At 54.7% G+C, this 27,312-nt stretch overlaps 1 protein-coding gene across 2 annotated transcripts in view; it reads right to left on the minus strand.

The window, feature by feature from the left end:
• The window catches only part of ZFYVE28 (zinc finger FYVE-type containing 28), a 160,415-nt gene that overhangs the window by 61,057 nt on the left and 72,046 nt on the right, over nt 1-27,312 (minus strand). The window contains exons 1-5 of one of the 2 annotated variants that reach the window (XM_064365329.1): nt 17,692-18,621; nt 15,515-15,717; nt 13,911-14,000; nt 9,015-9,104; nt 5,876-7,295 (exon numbers count right to left, since the gene is read on the minus strand). In XM_064365329.1, coding sequence (XP_064221399.1) covers nt 7,295; nt 9,015-9,104; nt 13,911-14,000; nt 15,515-15,717; nt 17,692-18,438 — 1,131 coding nt within the window. In that variant the 5' untranslated portion in view covers nt 18,439-18,621 and the 3' untranslated portion in view covers nt 5,876-7,294. Of the gene's footprint in view, nt 1-5,875; nt 7,296-9,014; nt 9,105-13,910; nt 14,001-15,514; nt 15,718-17,691; nt 18,622-27,312 lie in introns of those variants that run through there. The other variant, XM_064365336.1, reaches the window with a different exon arrangement.

Raw genomic sequence — 27,312 nt, forward strand, 5'->3', positions numbered from 1 at the left:
GTATTTGATAACAATTTTTGTACTTAATACACAGGGGATGTTTTCCCATAGCATTAGGAGATTTTCTCTGTCATTATTTAAACGGCTAGAGTATTGTTTTTAACCAATCCCTTAATTCTGGATATCTATCCCTTCTCAAATTTTTATGATTATAAATAATACTTCAGGGATAATCTTTGTGGATATTTGTGTCCTGTCAGATCAATGAGACAAAATTCTGCAAAAGTCCACGGTGCTACAACATGCCAGGCACTGAGGATGCATCAGTGAACAAGGTTATGGTCCAGTAAGGGAGACACAAAAATCACAGAAATCCCATTTATATGAATAACCCAAACAGGCAAATCTGTAGAAATGAAAAATAGATTTGTGGTCCCCTAGAGTTAAGGGACAGGATGAAGGATAATGGGGGGTGGGGTCGACCACTAAGGAGTAAGAGACACCTTTGTGAGTAATGAAAATGTTATGAAATTTGTGGTGATGGCTGCACAACTCTGAATGTACTAAAAACAACTGATTGTACACTTTAAACAGGTGAGTCCTAGGGTCATGAATTTTATGTCAGTAACATGGAAAAATAAATAACAGAGTAAGTGTGTATATCACACAACAAGCTGTTGGGATCCATGCAGCAGAGGGGACAGCGCAGAGGAGGGGACATGAGGGAGGAGGAAACTGCAGAAAAGAAAACAGCATGAGAGAGGAGACATTAAGAGGAGGGGACAGTGCAGTGGAGGGGACTGGTGGAGAGCACCGCATGGCCAAGAGGACACGGGAGCAGAAGGGACAGCATGGCAGAGAAAACATCATGAAAAAGTGGACAGCGTGGTAGGGGACAGTGTGGTGGGGGGACAGTGTGGTGGAGGGGACAGTGTGGTGGAGGGGACAGTGTGGTGGGGGGGACAGTGTGGTGGGGGAGACAGTGCAGTGGGGGGACAGTGTGGTAGAGGGGACAGTGTGGTGGGGGGACACTGTGGTGGAGGGACACTGTGGTGGAGGGGACAGTGTGGTGGAGGGGACAGTAAGGTGGTGGGACAGTGTGGTGGAAGGACAGTGTGGTGGAAGGACAGTGTGGTGGAGGGGACAGTGTGGTGGAGGGGACAGTGTGGTGGGGGGAACAGTGTGGTGGGGGGACAGTATGGTGGGGGACAGTGCGGTGGGGGGACAGTGCGGTGGGGGGACAGTGCGGTGGGGGGACAGTGTGGTGGGGGGACAGTATGGTGGGGGGACAGTGTGGTGGGGGACAGTGTGGTGGGGGGACAGTGTGGTGGGGCAGACAGTGTGGTGGGGTGACAGTGTGGTGGAGGGGACAGTGTGGTGGGGGGACACTGTGGTGGGGGGACACTGTGGTGGAGGGGACAGTGTGGTGGAGGGGACAGTGTGGTGGGGGGACAGTGTGGTGGGGGGACAGTATGGTGGGGGGACAGTGTGGTGGGGGGGACAGTGTGGTGGGGGAGACAGTGTGGTGGGGTGACAGTGTGGTGGAGGAGACAGTGTGGTGGAGGGGATAGTGTGGTGGAGGGGACACTGTGTGGGGGGAACAGTGTGGTGGGGGGACAGTGTGGTGGGGGGACAGTGTGGTGGAGGGGACACTGTGTGGGGGGAACAGTGTGGTGGGGGGACAGTGTGGTGGGGGGACAGTGTGGTGCGGGAGACAGTGTGGTGGGGTGACAGTGTGGTGGGGGACAGTGTGGTGGGGGGACAGTGTGGTTGGGGAGACAGTGTGGTGGGGGGACAGTGTGGTCGGGGAGACAGTGTGGTGGGGGGACAGTGTGGTGGGGGGAACAGTGTGGTGGGGGGAACAGTGTGGTGGGGGGACAGTGTGGTGGGGGGACAGTGTGGTGGGGGGAACAGTGTGGTGGGGGGACAGTGGGGTGGAGGGGACAGTGTGGTGGGGGGACAGTGTGGTGGGGGGACACTGTGGTGGAGGGGACAGTGTGGTGGAGGGGACAGTGTGGTGGGGGGACACTGTGGTGGAGGCAACAGTGTGGTGGAGGGGACAGTGTGGTGGGGGGACAGTGGGGTGGAGGGGACAGTGTGGTGGGGGGAACAGTGTGGTGGGGGGACAGTGGGGTGGAGGGGACAGTGTGGTGGGGGGACAGTGTGGTGGGGGGACAGTGTGGTGGAGGGGACAGTGTGGTGGAGGGGACAGTGTGGTGGAGGGGACAGTGTGGTGGGGGGACAGTGTGGTGGGGGAGACAGTGTGGTGGGGGGGACAGTGTGGTGGGGGAGACAGTGTAGTGGGGTGACAGTGTGGTGGAGGGGACAGTGTGGTGGAGGGGACACTGTGGTGGCGGGAACAGTGTGGTGGGGGGACAGTGTGGTAGGGAGACAGTGTGGTTGGGTGACAGTGTGGTGGAGGAGACAGTGTGGTGGAGGGGACACTGTGTGGGGGGGAACAGTGTGGTGGGGGGACAGTGTGGTGGGGGGACAGTGTGGTGCGGGAGACAGTGTGGTGGGGTGACAGTGTGGTGGGGGACAGTGTGGTGGGGGGACAGTGTGGTTGGGGAGACAGTGTGGTGGGGGGACAGTGTGGTCGGGGAGACAGTGTGGTGGGGGGACAGTGTGGTGGGGGGAACAGTGTGGTGGGGGGAACAGTGTGGTGGGGGGACAGTGTGGTGGGGCGACAGTGTGGTGGTGGGGACAGTGTGGTAGGGAGACAGTGTGGTGGGGTGACAGTGTGGTGGGGGGACAGTGTGGTGGGGGAGACAGTGTGGTGGGGTGACAGTGTGGTGGAGGGGACAGTGTGGTGGGGGGACAGTGTGGTGGAGGGGACAGTGTGGTGGAGGGGACAGTGTGGTGGGGGAGACCGTGTGGTGGGGGGACATTGTGGTGGGGGGGACAATGTGGTAGGGAGACAGTGTGGTGGGGGAGAGAGTGTGGTGGGGGGACAGTGTGTTGGGGGGAACAGCGTGGTGGGGTGACAGTGTGTTGGGGGGACAGTATGGTGGGGGAGACAGTGTGGTGGGGGGACAGTGTGGTGGAGGGGACAGTGTGGTGTGGGGACAGTGTGGTGGGGGGACAGTGTGGTGGGTGGACAGTGTGGTGGGGGAACAGTGCGGTGGGAGGACAGTGCGGTGGGGGGACAGTGCGGTCGAGGGGACAGTGTGGTGGGGGGACAGTGTGGTGGGGGGGACAGTGTGGTGGGGGAGACAGCGTGGTGGGGGACAGTGTGGTGGGATGACAGTGTCGTGGGGGGACAGTGTGGTGGGGGGACAGTGTGGTGGAGGGGACGGTATAGTGGGGGGACAGTGTGGTGGGGGGACAGTGTGGTGGGGGGACAGTGTGGTGGGAGGACAGTGTGGTGGGGGGACAGTGTGGTGGAGGGGAAAGTGTGGTGTGGGACAGTGTCGTTTGGGAACAGTGTGGTGGGGGGACAGTGTGGTGGAGGGGACAGTATGGTGGGGGGACAGTATGGTGGGGGACAGTGCGGTGGGGGGACAGTGTGGTGGGGGGACATTGTGGTGGGGGGACAGTGTGGTGGGGGGACAGTGTGGTGGGGGGACAGTGTGGTGGAGGGGACAGTATGGTGGGGGGACAGTGTGGTGGGGGAGACATTGTGGTGGGGGGACAGTGTGGTGGGTGGGACAGTGTGGTGTAGGGGACAGTGTGGTGGGGGGACAGTGTGGTGGGAGGACAGTGTGGTGGAGGGGACAGTGTGGTGGGGGAGATAGTGTGGTGTGGGACAGTGTGGTGGGGGGATAGTGTGCTGGAGGAGACAATGTGGTGTGGGGACAGTGTGGTGGAGGGGACAGTATGGTGGGGGCACAGTGTGGTGGGGGGACAGTGTGGTGGGAGGACAGTGTGGTGGGAGGACAGTGTGGTGGGGGGACTGTGGTGGGGGGACAGTGTGGTGGGTGAGACAGTGTGGTGGAGGGGACAGTGTGGTGGGGGAACAGTGTGGTGGAGGGGACAGTATGGTGGGGGGACAGTGTGGTGGAGGGGACAGTGTGGTGGAGGGGACAGTGTGGTGGGGGGACAGTGTGGTGGGGGGACAGTGTGGTGGAGGGGACAGTATGGTGGGGGGACAGTATGGTGGGGGGACAGTATGGTGGAGGGACAGTGTGGTGGAGGGGACAGTGTGGTGGGGGGACAGTGTGGTGGAGGGGACAGTGTGGTGGGGGGACAGTGTGGTGGGGGGACAGTGTGTTCGGGGGACATTGTGGGGGAGGACAGTGTGATGGGGGTGACAGTGTGGTGGGAGAAGACAGTGTAGTGGGGGAGACAGTGTGGTCAGGAGACAGTGTGGTGGGGGAGACAGAGTGGTGGGGGGACAGTGTGGTGGGGGGACAGTATGGTGGAGGCATCAGTGTGGTGGGGGGACGGTGTGGTGGAGTGGACTTCGTGGTGGAGGGGACTGCGTGGTGGAGGGGATAGTGTGGTGGAGGGCAGTGTGGTGGGAGGACAGTGTTGGGGGGGACAGTAGGTCATCGGGGAAAGGACAGCCAAGGGGAAACTGGAGCGAAGGGGACAGCTCGGTGGAAACCCTGGGCCGAGGGTGCGTGGGGACTGGGGAGCCAGGCTGGGTGTGGGCTTGGTGCAGCAGATCATGGTGGGAGCTCCGGCAAGGGTCTGAGCAGGGCTGAGGTGACACCTTCTGTTTTGGCAGGTGGATGGGCAAGGGCCCCTGAAGAGGATGCAGCGACCTTTCCTCAGGCCATGTGGGCAGTAGAACGAGGGGGCTGGGGAGGAAGGGAGGGTAGAGGAGAGAGCCTGGGCTCTGCACTGGTCCAGTCTGCTCAGTGCCCCGCCTCCCCTCTGCTCTCATCGCTCCTTGGGGGTCACCTGGAGGTCCCAGGATACCCACTTCCCAAAGACAGAATCCTGTGAGGGCCTGGCCCAGGCTGCAGGCTGCAGGAGTCTTCATTTCTGCAGAAGTTCCTGTGGCCCCTGTCCTTGCTAGAGCCTTGATCATGCCCAAGCACACACCACCTGTGCCAACGCGCCCCCACCTGCCACCCACATGCCTCCCACCTCCCGGCTGCCCTGGGGAGCCTCTCCGTCACACCTGTAGCTCCTGTTCACCCCATGGGGTCCCAGCACTGAGTCCCCCTTCCAGGATCCAGAACATTCCACAGCACTGTGGCTCTGCCTACCTGTCCATCTCCCTGGTACGAGCACAGGGCGAGGTATGCAGTAGGCACTCAATACTTGCTCGCTGCGTGAACACAAGAAGGAGTGGGTCCTGGGCCCCACCCTGGGCAGCTATGGCCTCTGCCTGTCTGGCTCAGAGTGGCTGCTTCAGACGAGGAGGAACAAGACCCGGGAGACCCTGGTGTGCTGGGCTGTAGGGCTCCAGTGAGCATGGGGGGCGGCAGCCTCAGAAGCAACTGCCTGCTTAGCACTCACTCCCCACACAGAGGGTGGCAGTGGCAGCCAGGTGCACAGCCTGGCTCGAGGCTAGACGCCTGCTTTTTGGGATTTTGAAGCTGGCCACCCCGCTGGAAAGTCCTGATCCCTGGACTCCAGCTGTGGGCTCCTACACGCTGTTCCCTGGACTCCGGGCTCCTATGCCAGGTTGACCTTCCTCCCACCTGCACTCCAAGCCCCTTTCACCTCTGGAGGGTCCCTTACTCCTTTTCCAGGCCCTCCCTCCGTCCTGAGCCCAAGGGGACTCCGCGCCAGTGCCTCCAGGAGGGGAACCCAGGGACAAAGCCTCTGCCAACAGAAGGCCCAGCCTCCCTCCTCCACCTCTCTCCCTCAGCCTCCCCCTGCACTGGCCTCCCCTGCCCCCTTCCCTGACCCCCCCACCTCCTTCCCCCAGTTGCTCCCCACCTCCCCCACCTCCGTCCCCTGGTCTCCCCTACCCCGGTCGCCCCCCCATCTCCCCCTGCCTCCCCCACCTCCCCTCCCCTCTCCATCTCCCAGGATGAGGGCTTAAGATAGAAGGAGGAGCAGAGGTTTGGCCACCAGCAGGTGGACTGAGATCGGCAAATGGGGCACAGATGACACTGGTTGGGGGAAGTGGCCACTGTCCTGCGGTCGCCTGTACTTGGGCAAATTCGGAGAGCAGATTCAGTGTGAAAGTCCAGAAGCACAGTGTGCCTGGGTGCGGCCTGTGGGAGGGTCACCTGCATGAGCCAGACCCGACCTTTGAGAAGAAGTCCAGCCAGGGCCCCCTAGCGCGTGGGCATGGGCATGCATGGGCAAGCCCTCCCGGGAGCTTTATCGGACAGCAGCGCAGCTGATGGTGCCATGAGTGCCCTGGGACAAGGAGCCGCCTGTGCCTGACGGGAAGGCCCACAGCCCCCTGCACCTGCCAGGTGGAAACAAGGCCGGCTCACAGGATCTTTGCTGTTCTGTTTCTATTTTTATTTTTTTAATTTTACTTTAGGTACATACTATATCTGGCATTTCTCCCCATGTTATCCCTCCCCACCCCCTGCTGTCTCTCCCCTACCCCCCTAACTGCCCCTAGTGTGTGACGCTCCCCTCCCTGTGTCCACGTGTTCTCATTGTTCAACACCCACCTATGAGTGCGAACATGCGGTGTTTGGCTTTCTGTTCTTGTGTCAGTTTGCTGAGAATGATGGTTTCCAGATTCATCCAAGTCCCTACAAAGGACACGAACTCATTGCTTTTTATGGCTGCATAGTATTCCATGGTGTATATGTGCCACATTAGCTTTGTCCAGTCTATCATTAATGGGCATTTGGGTTGGTTCCAGATCTTTGCTATTGTAAACAGTGCCACAATGAACATACATGTGCATGTGTCCTTATGGTAGAACGATTTACAGTTCTTTGGGTATATACTCAGTAATGGGATTGCAGGGTCAAATGGAATTTCTATTTCTAGATCCCTGAGAAATCGCCACACTGTCTTCCACAATGGTTGAACTAATTTACACTCCCACCAACTGTGTAGGAGTACTCCTATTTCTCTACATCCTCTCCAGCATCTGCTGTCTCCAGATTTTTTAATGATCACCATTCTAACTGGCGTGAGATGATATCTCAGTGTGGTTTTGATTTGCATTTCTCTAATGACCAGAGATGATAAGCATTTTCTCATATATTTATTGGCCTCATGTATGTCTTCTTTTGTAAAGTGTCTGTTCATATCCTTCAACCACTTTTGAATGGGGTTGTTTTCTTCCTGTATATCTGTTTTAGTAGTTCTTTGTAGATTCTGGATATTAGCCCTTTGTCAGATGGGTAGATTGCAAAAATTTTTTCCCAATCTGTTGGTTGCCGGTTCACCCTACTGATGGTTTCTTTTGCTGTACGGAAGCTCTGGAGTTTAATTAGATCCCATTTGTCTATCTTGGCTTTTATTGACATTGCTTTTGGTGTCTGTTTTTTAAACAAAGAGAATAAGGACCAAAATTGCCTGTCATTTTCTTCAAACTGAGTGTGGCCTCAGAGACAATTGCTTAGAAAATAAAAACAAGGTCACCAAATCCTGTGGCTCGTGGGAAGGTGCTCTGTGCCCAAGTGGCCTCTCAGCACCAGGACACTCCCTCCAAGTTGCCCCCCAGCCCTAGGTCTTCAGGTGAAGGGATGGTCCCTGACTCTAACATGGGAGGAGGATTTCCGAGCCTCCCTCCCTCTGGTTTGCTGACTTTGTGAGAGATGTCACCTCTATGAGGTCGGGGGAGCACAGCACAGGATCAGGCCGGGCACAGAGCTATGGGAGGGGGCTCCAGGGAGCAGTGCCGGCAGATCAGAGACCAAGCTGGAGCCCTCCCTGAGGAGGTGGCACCCAGGACACTTCCCTCAAGGCACCTCATTGCTGGCCTAGCTGAGCAGGTGGCCTGGCCCAGGGGTCTGGACTCACCGCAGCAGCAGCCCCCGGCTTGCCGCTCCTACATGGGCGTTCGATGCATCTCAGGGTGAAGCCCCTCTGTCCCCCTCAGGCCCCACTGAGGGACCCAGCCCATTGCACCGCCACTGCTCCACCTGCTCCCACCTCTCACCCCCATTTCCCATGGGAGGGGGTGTACATGTTCAACTCCCGCACGCGGCACTGCCACGTGGGCCTGTGCCCCAGGGTTCCCAGGGTCCTCAGCACGGTCTCAGTGAGGTCTCTCCATGGCCTGAGCCTGGACCAGTCCTGGCCTCTGTGCCCACCCACACTCCTGGACCACCTCACTGACGTCCACATTTCCACAGGGCATCTCTCCCGAGGACTCCCGTCCCCTGCTCTGTCCAGTCCAACACAGTAGGCTACTGCCCACTGGACACCCTCCCCAGCTGCAAAGCTTCATTAAGTTCTCTGTGGCCCACTCACTCCTCTGCGCCCTGGACCACCTACCTGGCAGGGGGATGGGAAATCCCATCTGGAGACAGGGTGTGGCTGGGCAGCGTGGGCCAAGGCCCAGAACCCCTGGGCTTCAACCTTGGCCCCAAACAGCTCAGAGATGCTCAGCAGGTGAACCCACGCCTCCCACCTGGGTGAATTTCAGGGCTAAGTTTCGGTGCCCTGCCCTCATGTCTTAGAGCCCCATCCCCCTACCAAGGCCGTGCAGGCTGCCTGGAGGTCCCCGCTCTACCCGACAGGCCCCGCTGGTAGGAAGGCTCCACGCAGGCATCCCCGCCAGCCAGGCCGACTGCCCCCACCTGCCCTTCACCCAATGCATGTCACCTCCCTGGCAGCCCCCAAATTATTCAAACAAGCCAATCGCATCCTCCTGAGGGACCCGGGGGTTACCTCGCCCTCTTGTGGCCACCAAGTCCACCTCCCACAGCCCCTGCGTGGCCACTCCATTCTGGGTGTGACCCCGTGTGACCTTCATGGTCTCCTGTGACTAATGAGAGGTCGTGCATCTCACCTGTCCAGTGGCAGGTAGCAGGTGGCACAGCCTCCCTCACCAGCAAAGTGAACGGGGGACACTCAGGACGCGTGGCTCCTGATCCGCTGAGGGCCAACAGCCGGCCTGCCTGACTGACCGGGAGTAGCGGACAGCCATGGTGGGGTGCAGGCACCAAGAACCAGCCTCACCCGGGCCCTGGCACCGTCAGCTCTGCCCGTCCGCAGGCTCCGCAGAGGCCGCGGGCGCAGGGGGCACTCACCACACGATGGCCAGCCTGGGGATGCTGAACATGAGGGCCGGCTCGTAGTCATCAATCATGTCCTGGGTCAGGTACCCGAAGTCCAGTGCCCTGTCCGGGGAGGGGGATGGTGAGCAGGGTGAGGGCTGGCCCACCGCAGCCACAGGCCAGACCCCAGCAGGGACAGGCAGCGTGATCAGGAGGCGACACACGCCACCCCAGTCCTCATGTATGAAGGGGCTGGGGCAGGAGGAAAAGGCCTGGGTCTTCCCGGAATGCCCTGGGGGGCTCAAGCTTGACCTTTCCATCCGCCAGTTCCACCTCTGCCCCAGGAGGCAGGGGCAGGGAGCGCGTGTGAGGGGGCGGGGAGGGCGCGTGAGGGGGAGGGGAGAGTATCTGAAGGGGCGGGGAGGGTGCGTGAGGGGGCGGGGAGGGTGCGTGAGGGAGTGGGGAGGGTGAGTGTGGGGGCGGGGAGGGTGTCTGAGGGGGCGGGGAGGGTGCGTGAGGGGGCGGAGAGGGTGCGTGAGGGGGCGGGGAGGGTGTCTGAGGGGGCGGGGAGGGTGTGTGAGGGGGCGGGGAGGGTGCATGAGGGGGCGGGGAGGGGGCGTGAGGGGGCGGGGAGGGTGAGTGTGGGGGTGGGGAGGGTGTCTGAGGGGGCGGGGAGGGTGAGTGTGGGGGCGGGGGAGGGTGTCTGAGGGGGTGGGGAGGGTGAGTGTGGGGGCGGGGAGGGTGCGTGAGGGGGTGAGGAGGGTGAGTGTGGGGGCGGGGAGGGTGTCTGAGGGGGCGGGGAGGGTGTGTGTGGGGGCGGGGGAGGGTGTCTGAGGGGGCGGGGAGGGTGTGTGAGGGGGCGGGGAGGGTGTGTGTGGGGGCGGGGAGGGTGTCTGAGGGGGCGGGGAGGGTGTGTGGGGGGGGCGGGGAGGGTGTCTGAGGGGGCGGGGAGGGTGCATGAGGGGGCGGGGAGGGTGCGTGAGGGGGCGGGGAGGGTGCGTGTGGGGGCGGGGAGGGTGTGTGTGGGGGCGGGGGAGGGTGTCTGAGGGGGCGGGGGAGGGTGTCTGAGGGGGCGGGGGAGGGTGCGTGAGGGGGCGGGGAGGGTGTGTGTAGGGGGCGGGGAGGGTGTGTGTAGGGGTGGGGAGGGTGCGTGAGGGGGCGGAGAGGGTGTGTGTAGGGGGCGGGGAGGGTGTGTGTAGGGGCGGAGAGGGTGCGTGAGGGGGCGGGGAGGGTGCGTGAGGGGGCGGGGAGGGTGTGTGTAGGGGGCGGGGAGGGTGTGTGTAGGGGTGGGGAGGGTGCGTGAGGGGGCGGAGAGGGTGTGTGTAGGGGGCGGGGAGGGTGTGTGTAGGGGCGGAGAGGGTGCGTGAGGGGGCGGGGAGGGTGCGTGTAGGGGCGGGGAGGGTGTGTGTAGGGGTGGGGAGGGTGCGTGAACAAGGCAACCCAGAGGACAGCTCTGCTCAGCCAAGAAACCGAAACAACTCTGATGTCAAGAATGAACATGGAACAAAAATACTTCCCGAACAATTCAACGGGTCCCTGAGACACCGGCTTTATTTCTCGTCCCCAGGGCTTGCAGGGGACTTTCCCTGCACCTCGTGAGCAGGCATGCTGGCATCGTGACTTTTCAAAATAAAAGGAACTTCCTGTCATCTTATTTTCTGATAATTTGAAATGTCTCTCAAAGCATAAATAGTAAACATTTGCTTTGTGAAAAAATAACAAACATACGACGTGATATTAATTTCAAATCTCACAAACACCATAGTACCACTGGAGCAAGAGCACCTTCAAGGTTAAATCTCAGCCCCTAATTGCATTCAGAACACCAGACTCCAATTACTGTACGAGGCCTGATCAGAATATGGATGACTTGCCCGCACCCCTCCCACCACAAAAACCACTCGTTCAGCAGACTTAAAACCCAGCAAAAACTCAATCCTGGCCTGGGGAGGTGAGGAGTGAGGATGTGAGGAGTGAGGAGGTGAGGAGTGAGGAGGTGAGGAGGTCAGGAATGAGGAGGTGAGGAGGTGAGGAAGTGAGGAGTGAGGAGGTGAAGAGGTGAGGAGTAAGGAGGTGAGGAGTGAGGAGATGAGGAGGTGAGGATGTGAGCAGGTGAATGAGGACTGAACAGGTGAGGAGGTAAGGAGTGAGGAGGTGAGGACTGAGGAGATGAGGAATGAGGAATGAGGAGGGAGGAGTGAGGAGGTGAGGAGGTAAGGAGTGAGGAGTGAGGAGTGAGGAAGTGAGGAGTGAGGAGGTAAGGAGTGAGGAGGTGAGGAGGTGAGGAGTGAGGAGGTGAGGAGTGAGGAAGTGAGGAAGTGAGGAGTGAGGAGGTGAGGAGTGAGGAGTGAGGAGGTGAGGAGGTGAGGAGTGAGGAGGTGAGGAGGTGAGGAGTGAGGAGTGAGGAGGTGAGGAGTGAGGAGGTGAGGAGGTGAGGAGTGAGGAGTGAGGAGGTGAGGAGTGAGGAGTGAGGAGGTGAAGAGGTGAGGAGTAAGGAGGTGAGGAGTGAGGAGATGAGGAGGTGAGGATGTGAGCAGGTGAATGAGGACTGAACAGGTGAGGAGGTAAGGAGTGAGGAGGTGAGGACTGAGGAGATGAGGAATGAGGAATGAGGAGGGAGGAGTGAGGAGGTGAGGAGGTAAGGAGTGAGGAGTGAGGAGTGAGGAAGTGAGGAGTGAGGAGGTAAGGAGTGAGGAGGTGAGGAGGTGAGGAGTGAGGAGGTGAGGAGTGAGGAAGTGAGGAAGTGAGGAGTGAGGAGGTGAGGAGTGAGGAGTGAGGAGGTGAGGAGGTGAGGAGTGAGGAGGTGAGGAGGTGAGGAGTGAGGAGTGAGGAGGTGAGGAGTGAGGAGGTGAGGAGTGAGGAGTGAGGAGGTGAGGAGTGAGGAGTGAGGAGGTGAGGAGTGAGGAGTGAGGAGTGAGGAGGTGAGGAGTGAGGAGGTGAGGAGGTGAGGAGGTGAGGAGTGAGTAGTGAGGAGGTGAGGAGGTGAGGAGGTGAGGAGTGAGGAGTGAGGAGGTGAGGAGTGAGGAGGTGAGGAGTGAGGAGGTGAGGAGTGAGGAGTGAGGAGGTGAGGAGGTGAGGAGTGAGGAGGTGAGAAGTGAGGAGTGAGGAGTGAGGAGGTGAGGATTGAGGAGGTGAGGAGGTGAGGAGTGAGGAGTGAGGAGTGAGGAGGTGAGGAGTTGAGGAGTGAGGAGTGAGGAGGTGAGGAGTGAGGAGGAGGAGGTGAGGAGGTGAGGAGTGGAGTGAGGAGGTGAGGAGTGAGGAGTGAGGAGGTGAGGAGTGAGGAGGTGAGGAGTGAGGAGGTGAGGAGGTGAGGAGGTGAGGAGGTGAGGAGGTGAGGAGTGAGGAGGTGAGGAGGGTGAGGAGTGAGGAGGTGAGGAGGTGAGGAGTGAGGAGTGAGGAGGTGAGGAGTGAGGAGTGAGGAGGTGAGGAGTGAGGAGGTGAGGAGGTGAGGAGTGAGGAGTGAGGAGGAGGTGAGGAGTGAGGAGTGAGGAGTGAGGAGGTGAGGAGTGAGGGAGGTGAGGAGTGAGGAGTGAGAGGTGAGGAGTGAGGAGGTGAGGAGTGAGGAGGTGAGGAGTGAGGAGTGAGGAGGAGGTGAGGAGTGAGGAGGTGAGGAGTTGAGGAGGTGAGGAGTGAGGAGGTGAGGAGGTGAGGAGTGAGGAGGTGAGGAGAGTGAGGAGGTGAGGAGGTGAGGAGTGAGGAGTGAGGAGGTGAGGAGGTGAGGAGTGATGAGTGAGGAAGTGAGGAGGTGAGGAGTGAGGAGGTGAGGAGTGAGGAGGTGAGGAGTGAGGAGGTGAGGAGTGAGGAGGTGAGGAGGTGAGGAGTGAGGAGGTGAGGAGGTGAGGAGTGAGGAGGTGAGGAGGTGAGGAGTGAGGAGTGAGGAGGTGAGGAGGTGAGGGAGTGAGGAGTGAGGAGTGAGGAGGTGAGGAGTGAGGAGGTGAGGAGTGAGGAGGTGAGGAGGTGAGGAGTGAGGAGTGAGGAGGTGAGGAGGTGAGGAGTGAGGAGTGAGGAGGTGAGGAGTAGTGAGGAGTGAGGAGGTCAGGAGTGAGGAGGTGAGGAGTGAGGAGTGAGGAGGTGAGGAGTGAGGAGGTGAGGAGTGAGGAGGTGAGGAGGTGAGGAGTGAGGAGTGAGGAGGTGAGGAGGTGAGGAGTGAGGAGTGAGGAGGTGAGTAGTGAGGAGTGAGGAGGTGAGGAGGTGAGGAGTGAGGAGTGAGGAGGTGAGGAGGTGAGGAGTGAGGAGTGAGGAGGTGAGTAGTGAGGAGGTGAGGAGTGAGGAGGTGAGGAGGTGAGTAGTGAGGAGTAAGGAGTGAGGAGGTGAGGAGTGAGGAGTGAGGAGGTGAGGAGTGAGGAGTGAGGAGGTGAGGAGGTGAGGAGTGAGGAGGTGAAGAGTGAGGAGTGAGGAAGTGAGGAGTGAGGAGGTGAGGAGGTGAGGTGTAAGGAGTGAGGAGGTGAGGAGGTGAGGAGTGAGGAGGTGAGGAGTGAGGAGTGAGGAGGTGAGGAGTGAGGAGGTGAGGAGTGAGGAGTGAGGAAGTGAGGAGGTGAGGAGTGAGGAGTGAGGAGGTGAGGAGGTGAGGAGTGAGGAGTGAGGAGTGAGGAGGTGAGGAGTGAGGAGTGAGGAGGTGAGGAGTGAGGAGGTGAGGAGGTGAGGAGGTGAGGAGTGAGGAGTGAGGAGTGAGGAGGTGAGGAGGTGAGGAGTGAGGAGGTGAGGAGTCAGGAGGTGAGCAGTGAGGACATGAGGAAGTGAGGAGAACCTCCTCACCTTCTTCTTTGAGGAGGAGCGTAATGTTGTGTGGGAAGACACAGCTGGTACCTTCCGTCTGGGGCACTCCCGAGACCCAGCAAGTTCCCCCAGAGCTGACCTCAGCCCCAGGCCTGGGGTGGGGCAGGGACTCCCCAACACCGCCCCCCAGCCCCAAAGCACCCCTGTCCTCACCTCTCCACTGTCTCGCAGAAGAGCACGATGACCTCCTGCTGCACATAGTACTCTCTGGGAGACTTCACGGGCACCATGGCCGAGACGTAGCTGCAACGCAGGGAGACCTGTTAGGCCGCACGTGGGTGGCGCAGGCCTCTCCAAAGCTGAGGGCTGGCATCTTCAATTAAAACTGCAATACTGGTCAAGGTGGCAGGAGCTGGGGGCTCACGCCTGTAATCCCAGCACTTTGGGAGGCTGAGGTGGGAGAATTTCTTGAGCCCAGGAGTTAGAGGCTGCAGTGAATGGTAACTGCACCACTGTACTCCAGGTTGGGTGACAAAGCAAGACCCTGTCCCTTAAACACGCGTGGACACACACACACACACACACACACACACACACAACCAACACGAGCACCCCATGTCAGCAGTTTCATGGTACACAGCTCCTGCCAGCCAGGCCTAGTCCAGGGCTTCCCCTGAAACCCCAGCCCTGCCCATGGGGGGCAGTTGTGCCAGCTCCCAGGGCTCACCCTGGAGCCAGTGCTGCCCGTGTGCGTGACCGTCCCCCACCTTGGCACCAGCCTTAATGGGCAAGAGAGTAAACGAATGAACCCGTGTACGGTGGGTGAGGAACCCGAGCCCCACATGAGCAGGGTCATGCCGCGTGCACCTCCGAAGCCACAGAAGCCAGCCCGGCTGGGTACAGGGTCTCGCAGCAGGCCTGTGAGTGGCTGAGAGGTGACGGCTTGTCCAGCCCTTCCCCAGACGACAGCACTTTCCTGCCTCCTCAATCACTAATTCTAGGCTGGGTGCAGTGGCTCACGCCCGTCATCCCAGCACTTTGGGAGGCCAAGGTTGGTGGATCACCTGAGGTCCAGAGTTTCTGCCTCTACTAAAAATACAAAAAAAACGGGTGAGGTGGCAGGCGCCTGTAATCCCAGCTACTTGGGAGGCTGAGGCAGGAGAATTGCTTCAAACAGGAGAGGAAGGTCGCAGTGGATTGAGATCGCACCACTGCACTCCAGCCTGGGTGACAGAGCAAGACTCCATCTCAGAAAATAAACAAAAATAAATAAATCACGGAATCTAATTTTTTTCTTATGAAAGCTGATTTACAAAATCTTGGGAAGACCAGCAGACAAAGCTCGACGGTGCGTGCCCTGGCTTCCCGGAGAGGGCTGCCCCTACTGCCTTGGTTGATCCTCCTCGAGGCCGGTAGATTACAGCAGGAACAATTTTTATTAACTGGAACATCCGCGGACACCATCTGCCTCCGTCTTTTCTCACCTCCTGGGCCATCTCCGTATCTTCAGAGGCATCATTCATGCCCAGCCCCTCGGGCGTCTCCAAAGCTCTTTCCCCCGGAGGCCCAGGGCGGCCAGATCCCAGCGGACCCCACCTGTGTACTCTCTGCTCACCCCACTCCCTGGAAAGATGCCCCCTCATCCCCACCCTGCACCCTCCAGGGCATTACCCCAACCACAGATGGCCCTGAACCCGCCTGGCTCCTCCCTCTGTGGAATCTTCTGGCTCGAAATACCAGGGTGAGCCTGGGAAGCTGGCACTGCCGTCCCCAGCTCATCCTCATCAGCCCGGGCCCAGGACCCCCAGCCGCAGTACCTGAGCTCGAACTCGGCGAACAGGACGTCGAAGTGCCTCAGCGCCTCCCGCATCTTCTCCGTGTAGGTGTTCAGGTCCCGCAGCGCCTGGTCGCGGAGCGCGCCCCGCACGTCCTCCAGGCTGCGCGTCAGCTCCTTGGCCAGTGGGCGCATGGCCATGCTCTCCAGCTCCCGGTTCATGATGATGGAGCCGGCGGCCAGGCACTGCGGGAGGGGACGCGCTCAGGGACGGGTGTCTCGGGACGGCCGCCTGGGGAACCCCACTGCACATCTCACCCCGGGGAACCCCACTGCGCACCCCATGCCCCTCTTCTCACTCCCGAGCGCGGGCTGGCTCGTGTTCCTGGTCCCGCGGGAGGTTTTTCTCACGTTCAGAGCAATTGTGAGGGCGATAACCAGTGTCCCCCACTGTGACCAACAGGGTCCTCACAGGGCCCCAGGAGCAGGCAGGGAGGGGAGGGGAGGGTGGACTGAGGCCCTTGTGTGTGGGGGCTCCATGCAGGGGGAACCCTGGTCACGTGACCCTTTTCCCCTCCCCATCCAGGTCCGGACCACCCCAAGGCCCCCAGTCTACCTAGGGAGCCACAGACACTGCCTGTCAACTTGCTCACAGCCAGAGAAACGCAACCTTGCCCCAAACGGAGATCCCAGCCCTGCCCATGGGGAAGTCCGCGGGCTTCTGGGCAGGGAAGGAGGACTCCTCTGCACCCACAAATTCGCCCACATCTGCCCTGGGCACTGCCAGGCAGCTTCCCGGCGCACGCTCAGCAACTCAGAATTTCACCAAGCTGCTCTCTGGCGTGGGGGCTGAGTCCAGGCCGGGGTGACTCTTGCCACAGGCAGGCTGGTGTAGGGGCTGGAGCCTCACCAAGTTTAGGGTAGAATGAACCTCAGTATGATCAAGTGACGCAAGACAAGAAGCCATTTCCCAGGGGACAGAAGGAGACGGTGGTTGATTTCCCAGGCCCACGCTGCGGCGGGCACAGAGCCTGGGGACACCAGGATCACACAGGGAGCTGTGTTCTCCCCCATGCAGGCATGCCCCTGCAAGGCCAGCTGGGTACAGCACCCACTCCATCTCATGACTGCCCCAGGACCCACTCCATGGAGGTGTAAAGTGAGGCTGGGGAGGAGGGAGAATATGCCCACAGGCCCCTGTAAGTAACCCAAGCCTCAGCAGAGGACACCCCAACCAGATGGCTCAGAGGGTGGGGTGGGCAGGGTGGCCACAGGGACGGGGCAGTGGGGGATGAGGATCCCGTACTCCAGGGATTCCTAGAGAGGGGAGGTGAGGAGGACAGGGACAGCACAACAGAGGGCAGCGACCTTGGGGCCGAGGTCAGGCTTGGGAACATGGCAAGGGGAGGAGCCTGGGGGTTCCACACGATGGGGGCCTGGGGAAGACTGTTCCTGCCACCTCGAAGGGCACCTTCCTCTCGGGGCCTCAGTTTCCTCGTTAGGAAATGCAGATGACGCTCTGATAGGCTATTGCCAGATGTGGCTGCTGGGGCTGCAGCACAGATCCCCAGCCCGCTGTGGCCTGGGCCGCAGGGTGAGAGGGGAGCATTTGTTCCTGATGTGGGCATTACCACTATGAAGGACCACTTTTGGCCAGGCACAGTGGCTCACGCCTGTAATCCCAGCACTGTGGGTGGATCACGAGGTCAGGAGCTCATGACCAGCCTAGCCAATGTGGTGAAACCCTGTCTCTACTAAAAGTACAAAAATTAGCTAAGTGTGGTGGTGTGCGCCTATAGTCTTAGCTACTGGGAAGGCTGAGGCAGGAGAATGGCTTGAACTCAGGAGGCAGAGGTTGTAGTGAGCAGAAGTCACGCCCCTGTACTCCAGCCTGGGCAACAGAGCAGGACTCCGTCTCAAAAAAAAAAAAAAGAACCACTTTTAGGTCCTATATGTCTGGGGACCAGAGCCTCATAACAATCACATGGGAAATTTCATTTGCATGTACAGTTTTGGGGGCACCAGTTCATGGCTTTCCCAGATCCTCCAAGGGGCGCACAGCCTACCAGGCTCAGACCACACCCCGTAAACCAGAGTGGACAGAGCTCTTGGAGGAGACACCAGGTCCCTGCACCTGCAAATGCCCACGCACAGGTCTCGCAGGGACATGGCTAGACCTGCCCACATCAGGACCTCCGAGCCCAGGAAGAGGCTTGCTACCTCGGCTCCGAACCACAGCTGGCCAGCCAGGTTGTCGTGCCGGATCTCCTCAGGGAACTTGACGCAGAAATCCCTCGGGGCGCGGTCCTGGGGGATGCACTCATCCATGATCTGGTTAATGATGTTCAGTACGTTGTCCTGAAACAGAAGAAAGACAGGAGAAAGTGCGCCAATCACTGTGTCCAGCCAGCGGCAGCCATGCACTGCCGGAAAACACGCACCGCCGGAAAACACGCACCACAGGAAAACACGCACTGCTAGAAAACATGCACCATGGGAAAACACACACTGATGGAAAACACGGACCACAGGAAAACACGCACCGCCGGAAAACACGCACCACAGGAAAACACACACTGACGGAAAACACACACTGCCAGAAAACATACACCAGCGGATGTTCATACACTGCCCGAAAACACGCACTGCCCAAAAACACACAACGCCAGAAAACATGGGCCACAGGAAAACATGCACTGCCAGAAAACACACACCGCCGGAAAACACACACCACTGGAAAGCAAGCACCGTGGGAGGACACGCACTGCCAGAAAACACGCACCGCCGGAAAACACACACCACCGGAAAACAAGCACCGTGGGAGGACATGCACCGCCAGAAGATATGCACTGCCCGAAAACACGCACTGCCGAATAATACGCACCGTGGGAAAACACACCACGGGAAAACACGCACTGCCCAAAAACACGCACTGCCGCAAAACACACACTGCTGGAAAACCCGCATGGTGCATGTTACCGTTTTTTAGGATTATTAAAGTGATAGAGGAGGCTGGGCACGTGGCTCATGCCTGTAATCCCAGCACCTCGGGAGACCAAGGCAGGCGGATCACCTGAGGTCAGGAGTTTGAGACCAGCCTGACCAACATGGCGAAACCCCAACTCTACTAAAAATACAAAACTTAGCCAGGTGTGGTGGTGCATGCCTGTAATCCCAGCTACTGAGGAGGCTGAGGCAGGAGAATTGCTTGAACCCGGGAGGTGGAAGTTGCGGTGAGCCGAGATCATGTCATTGTACTCTAGCCTGGGCAACAACAGCAAGACTCCACCTCAAAAAAAAAAGTGATAGAGGAACACATCTATGCTTGCTAAACAATTGCTACAAAAAGTCCAAGCATTCCAGAAGCATCTGGAGTAAAGACGAGTTCTTGCACCTGCCCACGCCTATCTGTTCCCTAGAGTACAGCACTGGGCGATGTCCGGGGAGCTTTCCATGCTGTTGTATGGAGTCCACCCGCCCTTTCCACGGCTGCCCCAGCATCCTCATGGGAGGACAGCCTCCTCCTCTGCTGGCCGACACCCAGGCTCCCTCCAGCCAGGAAACAGTGACTCCCAGAGCATCTCTTTCTCTGGACACCTGTACACGTTTTCCTCAAGGCAGATCTCCAGAAATGGAACTGCTAGACACACATAAAAATGTGATGTTCACTGCCAACTTGCGTGTTGCTTTTATTTATTGGGATTGCAAGCCTGTGCCCTCTGAGGTCTCCACAACAGTCAGGCAGCAGAGTGACGTCAGAGAGACACTAAATGACACACCCCACAGAACACACTCCACGGCCTGTCCTGCAACAGGCCAGCGTCCCCTGTGTGAGTAAAAGGGGCCTCAGCACCAGCGACCACAGGAGCCATGGGCTCAGATGGACTCTCGGCTGCTGGGAAGCTGCGAAGCCCTCATATTCCTGGAAGCTCAGTGCACTCCTCTGCAGAGTCAGGGGCACAGACCATGTCTTAGGGTCAGAAGAATACAATTATGTCCAGGCCAGGCAAAGCTAGGCGGCGTCCCCTCCCACCTCCCCTGGAAACAGCAGTAAGTCAGTACACACCAGAGGGGGTGCTGCTTTCACAACGTGGAGACCCTGACTCTGCCCCTCATGGCTGTTAACCAGGGACAGGTCACTTCACCTCTCTGATCAGCCAGGTCCCCTTCTGTAAGCTTCACTACACAGCAACTTCTGGCTTTTTGTTTATTTTTAGAGACAGGGTCTGGCTTTGTCCCTCAGGCTGGAGTGACGTGGCGCAGTCATAGCTAACGACAGCCTCAAACTCTGGGCTCCAGCCATCCTCCAGCCTCAGCCTCCCGAGCGGCTAGGATTACAGGAGTGAGCCAGCATGCCTGGAAGCAGCTTCTATTTTAAAGACTCTTTAAAATTATTTTACTTTATTTCCTTATGTTCAAAATATAAAGTATAACAGACTGTTTTGAACACTTTGTATGTATGAGGGAAACAAGCCCATTTTTTTAAATCTTAAATTGCATTCCATCCTTTTCTGTAAACTTGTCCTATTCTTTAAATATTGACTTCATTCTGTAGATTACACAGACACTGGAAGCTTAACTTTTGCCTTTAACTTGTTAGATATGAAATCGATACACATTCATCCAAGGAAAGCTGGAAACGACGGGAAGGTAGAGAAGCAGGGAAACGTCCTTGGGGAAGCACGACTGCGGGTGGGGCACATCCCTTCTAATTCTTATCCTCCAAGGGCTGTTTTCAACCCAAACTGAGTATCCATGTACATGCTGCTGGATCCTGCTGCTGCTGCTGCAACACGTTGTTGTATGTCACAAATCCAACTTCTGATGGATGGCGACACGAAATTCCAGCATATGGACCATCCTGTTAACTCACTCCTTTCTCTACTGCTGGGCACTGATGCTGCGTCTAATTCTCCACCTCCATGTAATCTGCACTCACCACTGTGGGGCACGATGCTCCAACTGTGGATTACCTCTTAGGACCCACTGGTTGCTAGAAATGGAATTACAACATCAGAAGTGCAAAGTGTATTTCCAGGCTCTGAGATGCTGACAAATGGCTTTCCAGAAGGAGTATACCAATGCACACTCTCACCCTTGGCAATTTTTAATCTCGACCATCCCTGCTTTCTGCCCTCCAAGGCTTGACTTATTTTTCTTAGGAAGAAGATATGAAAACTCACTATGAGTGGGGAAGCATGACCCTTCTCATGCAAGAAATCAGTGCACTAAACTCTGAAGGAAATTCTGCAGTGTGAGAAAAATGTTAAGTCTTTTTCATACGAAAAATAAAATTCCACCAACAGGTGGTACTACTGTCGCTTCTTTTTAAAAGATCTTCTGGGTAGGAAGGTCCTTGCTCATAATTCAACAAACAAATGGGCAAACAACGGCAATCGTAGCAACAGACGGTGTGCGGTGAACCCCGGCTGTGCCGAAGAGTCGGCCAGCTGCCACGGCCTGTGCCGAAGAGTCGGCCAGCTGCCACGGCCTGTGCCGAAGAGTCGGACAGGTGCCACGGCCTGTGCCGAAGAGTCGGCCAGCTGCCACCGCTTGTGCCGAAGAGTCGGCCAGCTGCCACGGCCTGTGCCATAGAGTCGGCCAGCTGCCACGGCCTGTGCCGAAGAGTCAGCCAGGTGCCACGGCCTGTGCCGAAGAGTCAGCCAGGTGCCACGGCCTGTGCCGAAGAGTCGGCCAGGTGCCACGGCCTGTGCCGAAGAGTCGGCCAGGTGCCACGGCCTGTGCCGAAGAGTCAGCCAGGTGCCACGGCTTGCCTAAGACGGAGGAGCCTCTAGTGGCCGTGCTTGGATTCACCACCCACCCTGCCTGGTCTCCCAGAACGTCAGCTGCCCGAGGGTAAGGCCTTCTGTTATTCACTGATGAGTCTCCAGTGCCTAGAACGGTCCCTCACACACAGCATGCTGCAACAGACACTTGCTAGGACTTCTAACTCCATCCAAGATGGAGTAATAGGAGCCCAGTGTACCCCACTCTCAGCAACAACAGTGATTCCCAGGACATTGGGCATCAGGCCACAAAGGACAGTGATCACCAAGAGGCAGGAAATAAACAAGGTGAGCCCCACCACTACCCCAGCTCACTGCCTTGAGGAAAGTTTCGCATCATGGAACAGGGAACAGGAACTCGGGTGGAACCAAGGCAGTTGGGACTCAGAGGGCAGGAGGCAGAGAAGAGAGAGCTGCACAGAGAGAACTCTGGAGATCCGGGGAGAGTCGCAAGGGTGTGGCAGAGCTTTCTCCCTAAAGCTGCAATTAGGGAGAAATGTAAACCAGTAAATGCCTGAATTAGCAGTGGAGAGCTGATCAACACATGCCTGTGGGGAGACGAGGTAAGGCCAGGAAAAGACACACCTGAAGGATTCGAGGGAGCAGCGGCAAGAGCCCTCCAGGTGGCTGCAGTAGCAGGAGTGCTCACAACCCACAAAGCATTGAGCGCAGTACCCAAAGCGTCTTGCCTCCCCCATGTGAACAGCAGTTAGCTCTAGACCAAACACAGCTCTGGTCCTGCCTAACACCTTAAAAAACAAGACCCAAAGGAGTACACCATTTCTAAGTAAACTGCATCACAGAACAACCACAGATATTTACAGTAATACGGAAATAGACCCCAGCAGGGTGAAATTTGCCATGTCAGGTACCCAACAAAAAAATTACCAAGCTTGCAAAGAGTGAAGAAAACATGACCCATGACTAAAAGGAAAAGCAATCGAAATCAACCCAGACTTGACAAAGATGATCAGGGACTTTAACATCGTTGTTATAACTGATTTCCACGTGTTCAAAAAGTTAACTAGAGAAAACAAAGAAGCTAAAAGTCCCGAACTGATGTGTCTGAGATGAAAAAATGTACTGCATGAGATTAACATCAGATTAGATATTTTAGAAGAAAACAATAGCAAACATAAAGACAGCAATTGAAACTATCCCAATGAATCAGAAATAGTAATAGATCATCAATGAGCTGTTAGACAACTTCAAACATCAAATGTGAATGTAATTCAAGTCCCAACATGAGGAGGAATGAGATAAAAAATATTTGAAGGAATAGTGGCCAAAACTTTTCCAAATTTAATAAATATAAACTCACAGAACCAAGTTAATGAACCCCAAGCCCAAGACACATTTTTAAAAACTGTACCAAATTACAGCATAATCACATTGATTAAAAGAATAAAAAGGGAAAATCTTTAAAGTAAAAAGAAAAAAGATGTGTTACGTATAAGAAACAAAGACAAAAATGACATTAGATTTTTCATCATAAATAATGCAAGTGAGAAGAGAATGGAACATCTTTAAAGTATTGAGGGGAAAAAATTATCAACCTAGAATCCCGCAAAAATATCTTTCAAAATCAAAGGTAGAATAATTTTTCATCTAAACAAAGGCTGCAAGAATTCATGACCAGTAGATTTGCACTGTAAGAAATGCTAAAGAAATTCTTTCAAGCAAAAAGAAAATGATACCAGACAGAAATAGAGATCTATACAAGGGAATAGAGAGCACTGGAAATATGACTACATGGTAAATATTCAAGATCCTTTTTTAGTATTTAATTTTCTAAATTTTTAATTTAAAAAATTGACCGTTTAAATGAAAAAAATACCCTAGCAACATAGTGTGAGTCTACAACATATGAAAGTGAAATGTATGGGAACAACAGCACAAGGTCCAGTAGGGAGAAACAAAAGTGAATTACTGGAAGGTTTTTATATATATGTGAGGCTGTATAATGTCATTTGAAGGTATCTGTAATTAAACGCAATTATTATAAGCCCTAAAGCAACCACTAAAATAACAAAACAAAGAGTTCTGGCTAATGAGCCAACAAAGGATACAAAGCAGAATCATAAAAAATAAAGAAAACACATAAAAATTATGACAGGAAATCATCGAAGCCAATTAATTAAAAAGAAGGAAAAAAGAGGAAAGGGGAATAAAGAAAAAAATGGGACAAACAAAAAAACAAATAGCAAAGTGATGGACCTAAATCTAACTATATCAAAGACATATTAAACAAAAATCATCTAAAAACCCAAATAAAAGACAAAGATTTTCAGACTGCATAATAAATGAGACCCAACTACATGCTGCCTACAAGATACCCACTGTGCACATAAAGAAAGCTACGTTCACACCAATCATGGTGCTGGAGAAGAATGCGGGAGGGCTCCATGAATACTGAAGTTGCTTTCAGACAAGGAGTACTACCAATGACAAAAAAAGTCATTTCATAACGATAAAGGGGTCAATTTATTAGAGCACATAACAATCGTTAACATTTATGAACCTGAAACATTTCAAACTGCATGAAGAAAGATGACATAAACAAATCCACGATTATCGTCAGAAACTTCAGTGCCTTTCTCAATAACTGACGGGACACAGAAAGCAAATGGAAAATCAGCAAGGATATAGTGAACTTCAGCAATGCTGTTAAACAACTTACACGATTGACATCTACAGAACACACCACCCAGCAACAGCCAAATGCACATGCTTCCCGATTGTACATGGAACATACACCAAGACAGACCAAACTCTGGGCCATAAAACAAGCTTCGGTGCATGTAAAAATAATTCAAGTCACACGAAGTATATCCTCTGACTACAGTGGAATTAAATTAGAAATCATTAACAGAAAGATCTCCAGAAAAATCATAAATATTTGAAAATTAATACATTTTTAAATAACTCATGAATCAAACAAGAAATCAAAGAGAAAAATCACAAAGTATTGTGAATGAAATGAAAGTAAAAATACAACATATCACAATGTATGGAATACCACTAAAGCTGCAGTTAGGGAAAAATGTAAACCACTAAATGACTAAATTAGAAAAGAAGGAAGGCTTTCACTCTCTGACCTCAGTTGCCATATTAAGAAATTAGATGGGCCGGGCGCGGTGGCTCACGCCTGTAATCCCAGCACTTTGGGAGGCTGAGATGGGTGGATCGCGAGGTCAGGAGTTCAAGACCAGCCTGGCCAAGATGGTGAAACCCCATCTCTAAAAAAGAAAAGAAAAAAAAAAAAGAAATTAGAAAGATTCTGTTTTAAAGTCTACTATGTAAAAATTTAAAAAAAGAAACTAGAGAGAGAAGAGTAAATGAAACCAAAGCAAACAGAAGAAAGATATAGCAACAATCAGAGCACAAATTTAATGACAGATAAAAGATTAAAGCAACAGAGAAACCAACAAAGCTTAAAAGAGATCCTTTGAGAATATCAGTAAAATTGATAAAACTCCATCAACACAGTTCAGAATGAAAACAGAAGACACAGCAATAACAGGAACAAGAGAGGTGACGTCACCTGGATCCCACATACACTAAAAGAGGTGACGTCCCCTGGATCCTACATACACTAAAAGAGGTGATGTCACCTGGATCCCACATACACTAAAAGAGGTGACGTCACCGTGGATCCCACATACACTAAAAGAGGTGACGTCACCGTGGATCCCACATACACTAAAAGAGGTGATGTCACCATGGATCCCACATACACTAAAAGAGGTGACGTCACCTGGATCCCACATACACTAAAGGAGGTGATGTCACCATGGATCCTACATACACTGAAAGAGATGACGTCACCTGGATCCCACATACACTGAAAGAGGTGATGTCACTGTGGATCCCACATACACTAAAGGAGGTGACGTCACCGTGGATCCTACATACACTAAAGGAGGTGACGTCACCATGGATCCCACATACACTAAGAGGTGACGTCACCATGGATCCCACATACACTAAAGGAGGTGACGTCACCTGGATCCCACATACACTGAGAGGTGACGTCACCTGGATCCCACATACACTAAAGGAGGTGATGTCACCGTGGATCCTACATACACTAAAGGAGGTGACGTCACCTGGATCCCACATACACTAAGAGAGGTGACGTCACTGTGGATCCCACATACACTAAGAAAGGTGACGTCACCTGGATCCCACATACACTGAAAGAGGTGACGTCACCTGGATCCCACATACACTGAAAGAGGTGACGTCACCTGGATCCCACATACACTAAAGGAGGTGACGTCACCATGGATCCCACATACACTGAAAGAGGTGACGTCACCTGGATCCCACATACACTAAAGGAGGTGACGTCACCGTGGATCCTACATACACTGAAAGAGGTGACGTCACCTGGATCCCACATACACTAAAGGAGGTGACGTCACCGTGGATCCTACATACACTGAAAGAGGTGATGTCACCTGGATCCCACATACACTGAGAGAGGTGACGTCACCTGGATCCCACATACACTGAAAGAGGTGACGTCACCATGGATCCTACATACACTGAAAGAGGTGACGTCACCTGGATCCCACATACACTAAAGGAGGTGACGTCACCATGGATCCCACATACACTAAAGGAGGTGACGTCACCATGGATCCCACATACACTAAAGGAGGTGACGTCACCGTGGATCCCACATACACTAAAGGAGGTGACGTCACCGTGGATCCCACATACACTAAAGGAGGTGACGTCACCGTGGATCCTACATACACTGAAAGAGGTGACGTCACCTGGATCCCAGATACACTAAAGGAGGTGACGTCACCTGGATCCCACATACACTAAAGGAGGTGACGTCACCGTGGATCCTACATACACTGAAAGAGGTGACGTCACCTGGATCCCACATACACTGAAAGAGGTGACGTCACCTGGATCCCACATACACTAAAGGAGGTGACGTCACCATGGATCCTACATACACTGAAAGAGGTGACGTCACCGTGGATCCCACATACACTAAGAGAGGTGACGTCACCTGGATCCCACATACACTGAAAGAGGTGACGTCACCATGGATCCCACATACACTAAAGGAGGTGACGTCACCGTGGATCCCACATACACTAAAGGAGGTGACGTCACCGTGGATCCTACATACACTGAAAGAGGTGACGTCACCTGGATCCCACATACACTAAAGGAGGTGACGTCACCTGGATCCCACATACACTAAAGGAGGTGACGTCACCGTGGATCCTACATACACTGAAAGAGGTGATGTCACCGTGGATCCTACATACACTGAAAGAGGTGACGTCACCTGGATCCCACATACACTGAAAGAGGTGACGTCACCTGGATCCCACATACACTAAAGGAGGTGACGTCACCATGGATCCTACATACACTGAAAGAGGTGACGTCACCTGGATCCCACATACACTAAAAGGATTATAAGGAAATATTATGAACAGCTTACGCCAATAAATTCAACAACTTGGGTGAAATTTCTTAAAAGGCATAAACTACCACAAATCTCTCTCAAGAAGAAATTTCGGAAATAATCTGAAAAACCCTTTATCTATCTATTCAAGAAATTGAATTTGTAGTTAAAAATCTTCCTACAAAGGAAACTCCAGGTCCAGATAGAGTAATAGTGAATTCTACCAAGTCCAGGCAGATTAACAGGGAATTCTACCAAACATTCGAGAAGAACTAACACTACCCAAACTCGTCCAAAAACCTGAAGAGGAGAGAATCCTTCCCAATTCTTCTATGAGTACAGCATTGTCTTGATACCAAAATCAGACAAAGACTATATCCCTCATGAATACTGATCCAAAAATTCTCAACAAAATTTTAGGAAACTGAATTTAATAATGCATAAAAAGGATAATATATCATGAACAAGTGGGATTTATACCAGGAATGCAGGAGTAATTTTTTTAACATTCAAAAATCCACCAATGTATGCTTACGGTCCTCTTGGACCAAGTAAGGCAGAATCTCTGGGACTGGGTCCTGGCATCCACATTTTTTTTTAAGCTTTCACAAAAAC

The sequence above is a fragment of the Aotus nancymaae genome, unplaced genomic scaffold (assembly GCF_030222135.1).
Source record: "Aotus nancymaae isolate 86718 unplaced genomic scaffold, 86718_ANA_hifiasm-v0.15.2.pri h1tg000006l, whole genome shotgun sequence".
Classification (NCBI taxonomy): Eukaryota; Metazoa; Chordata; class Mammalia; order Primates; family Aotidae; genus Aotus; species Aotus nancymaae.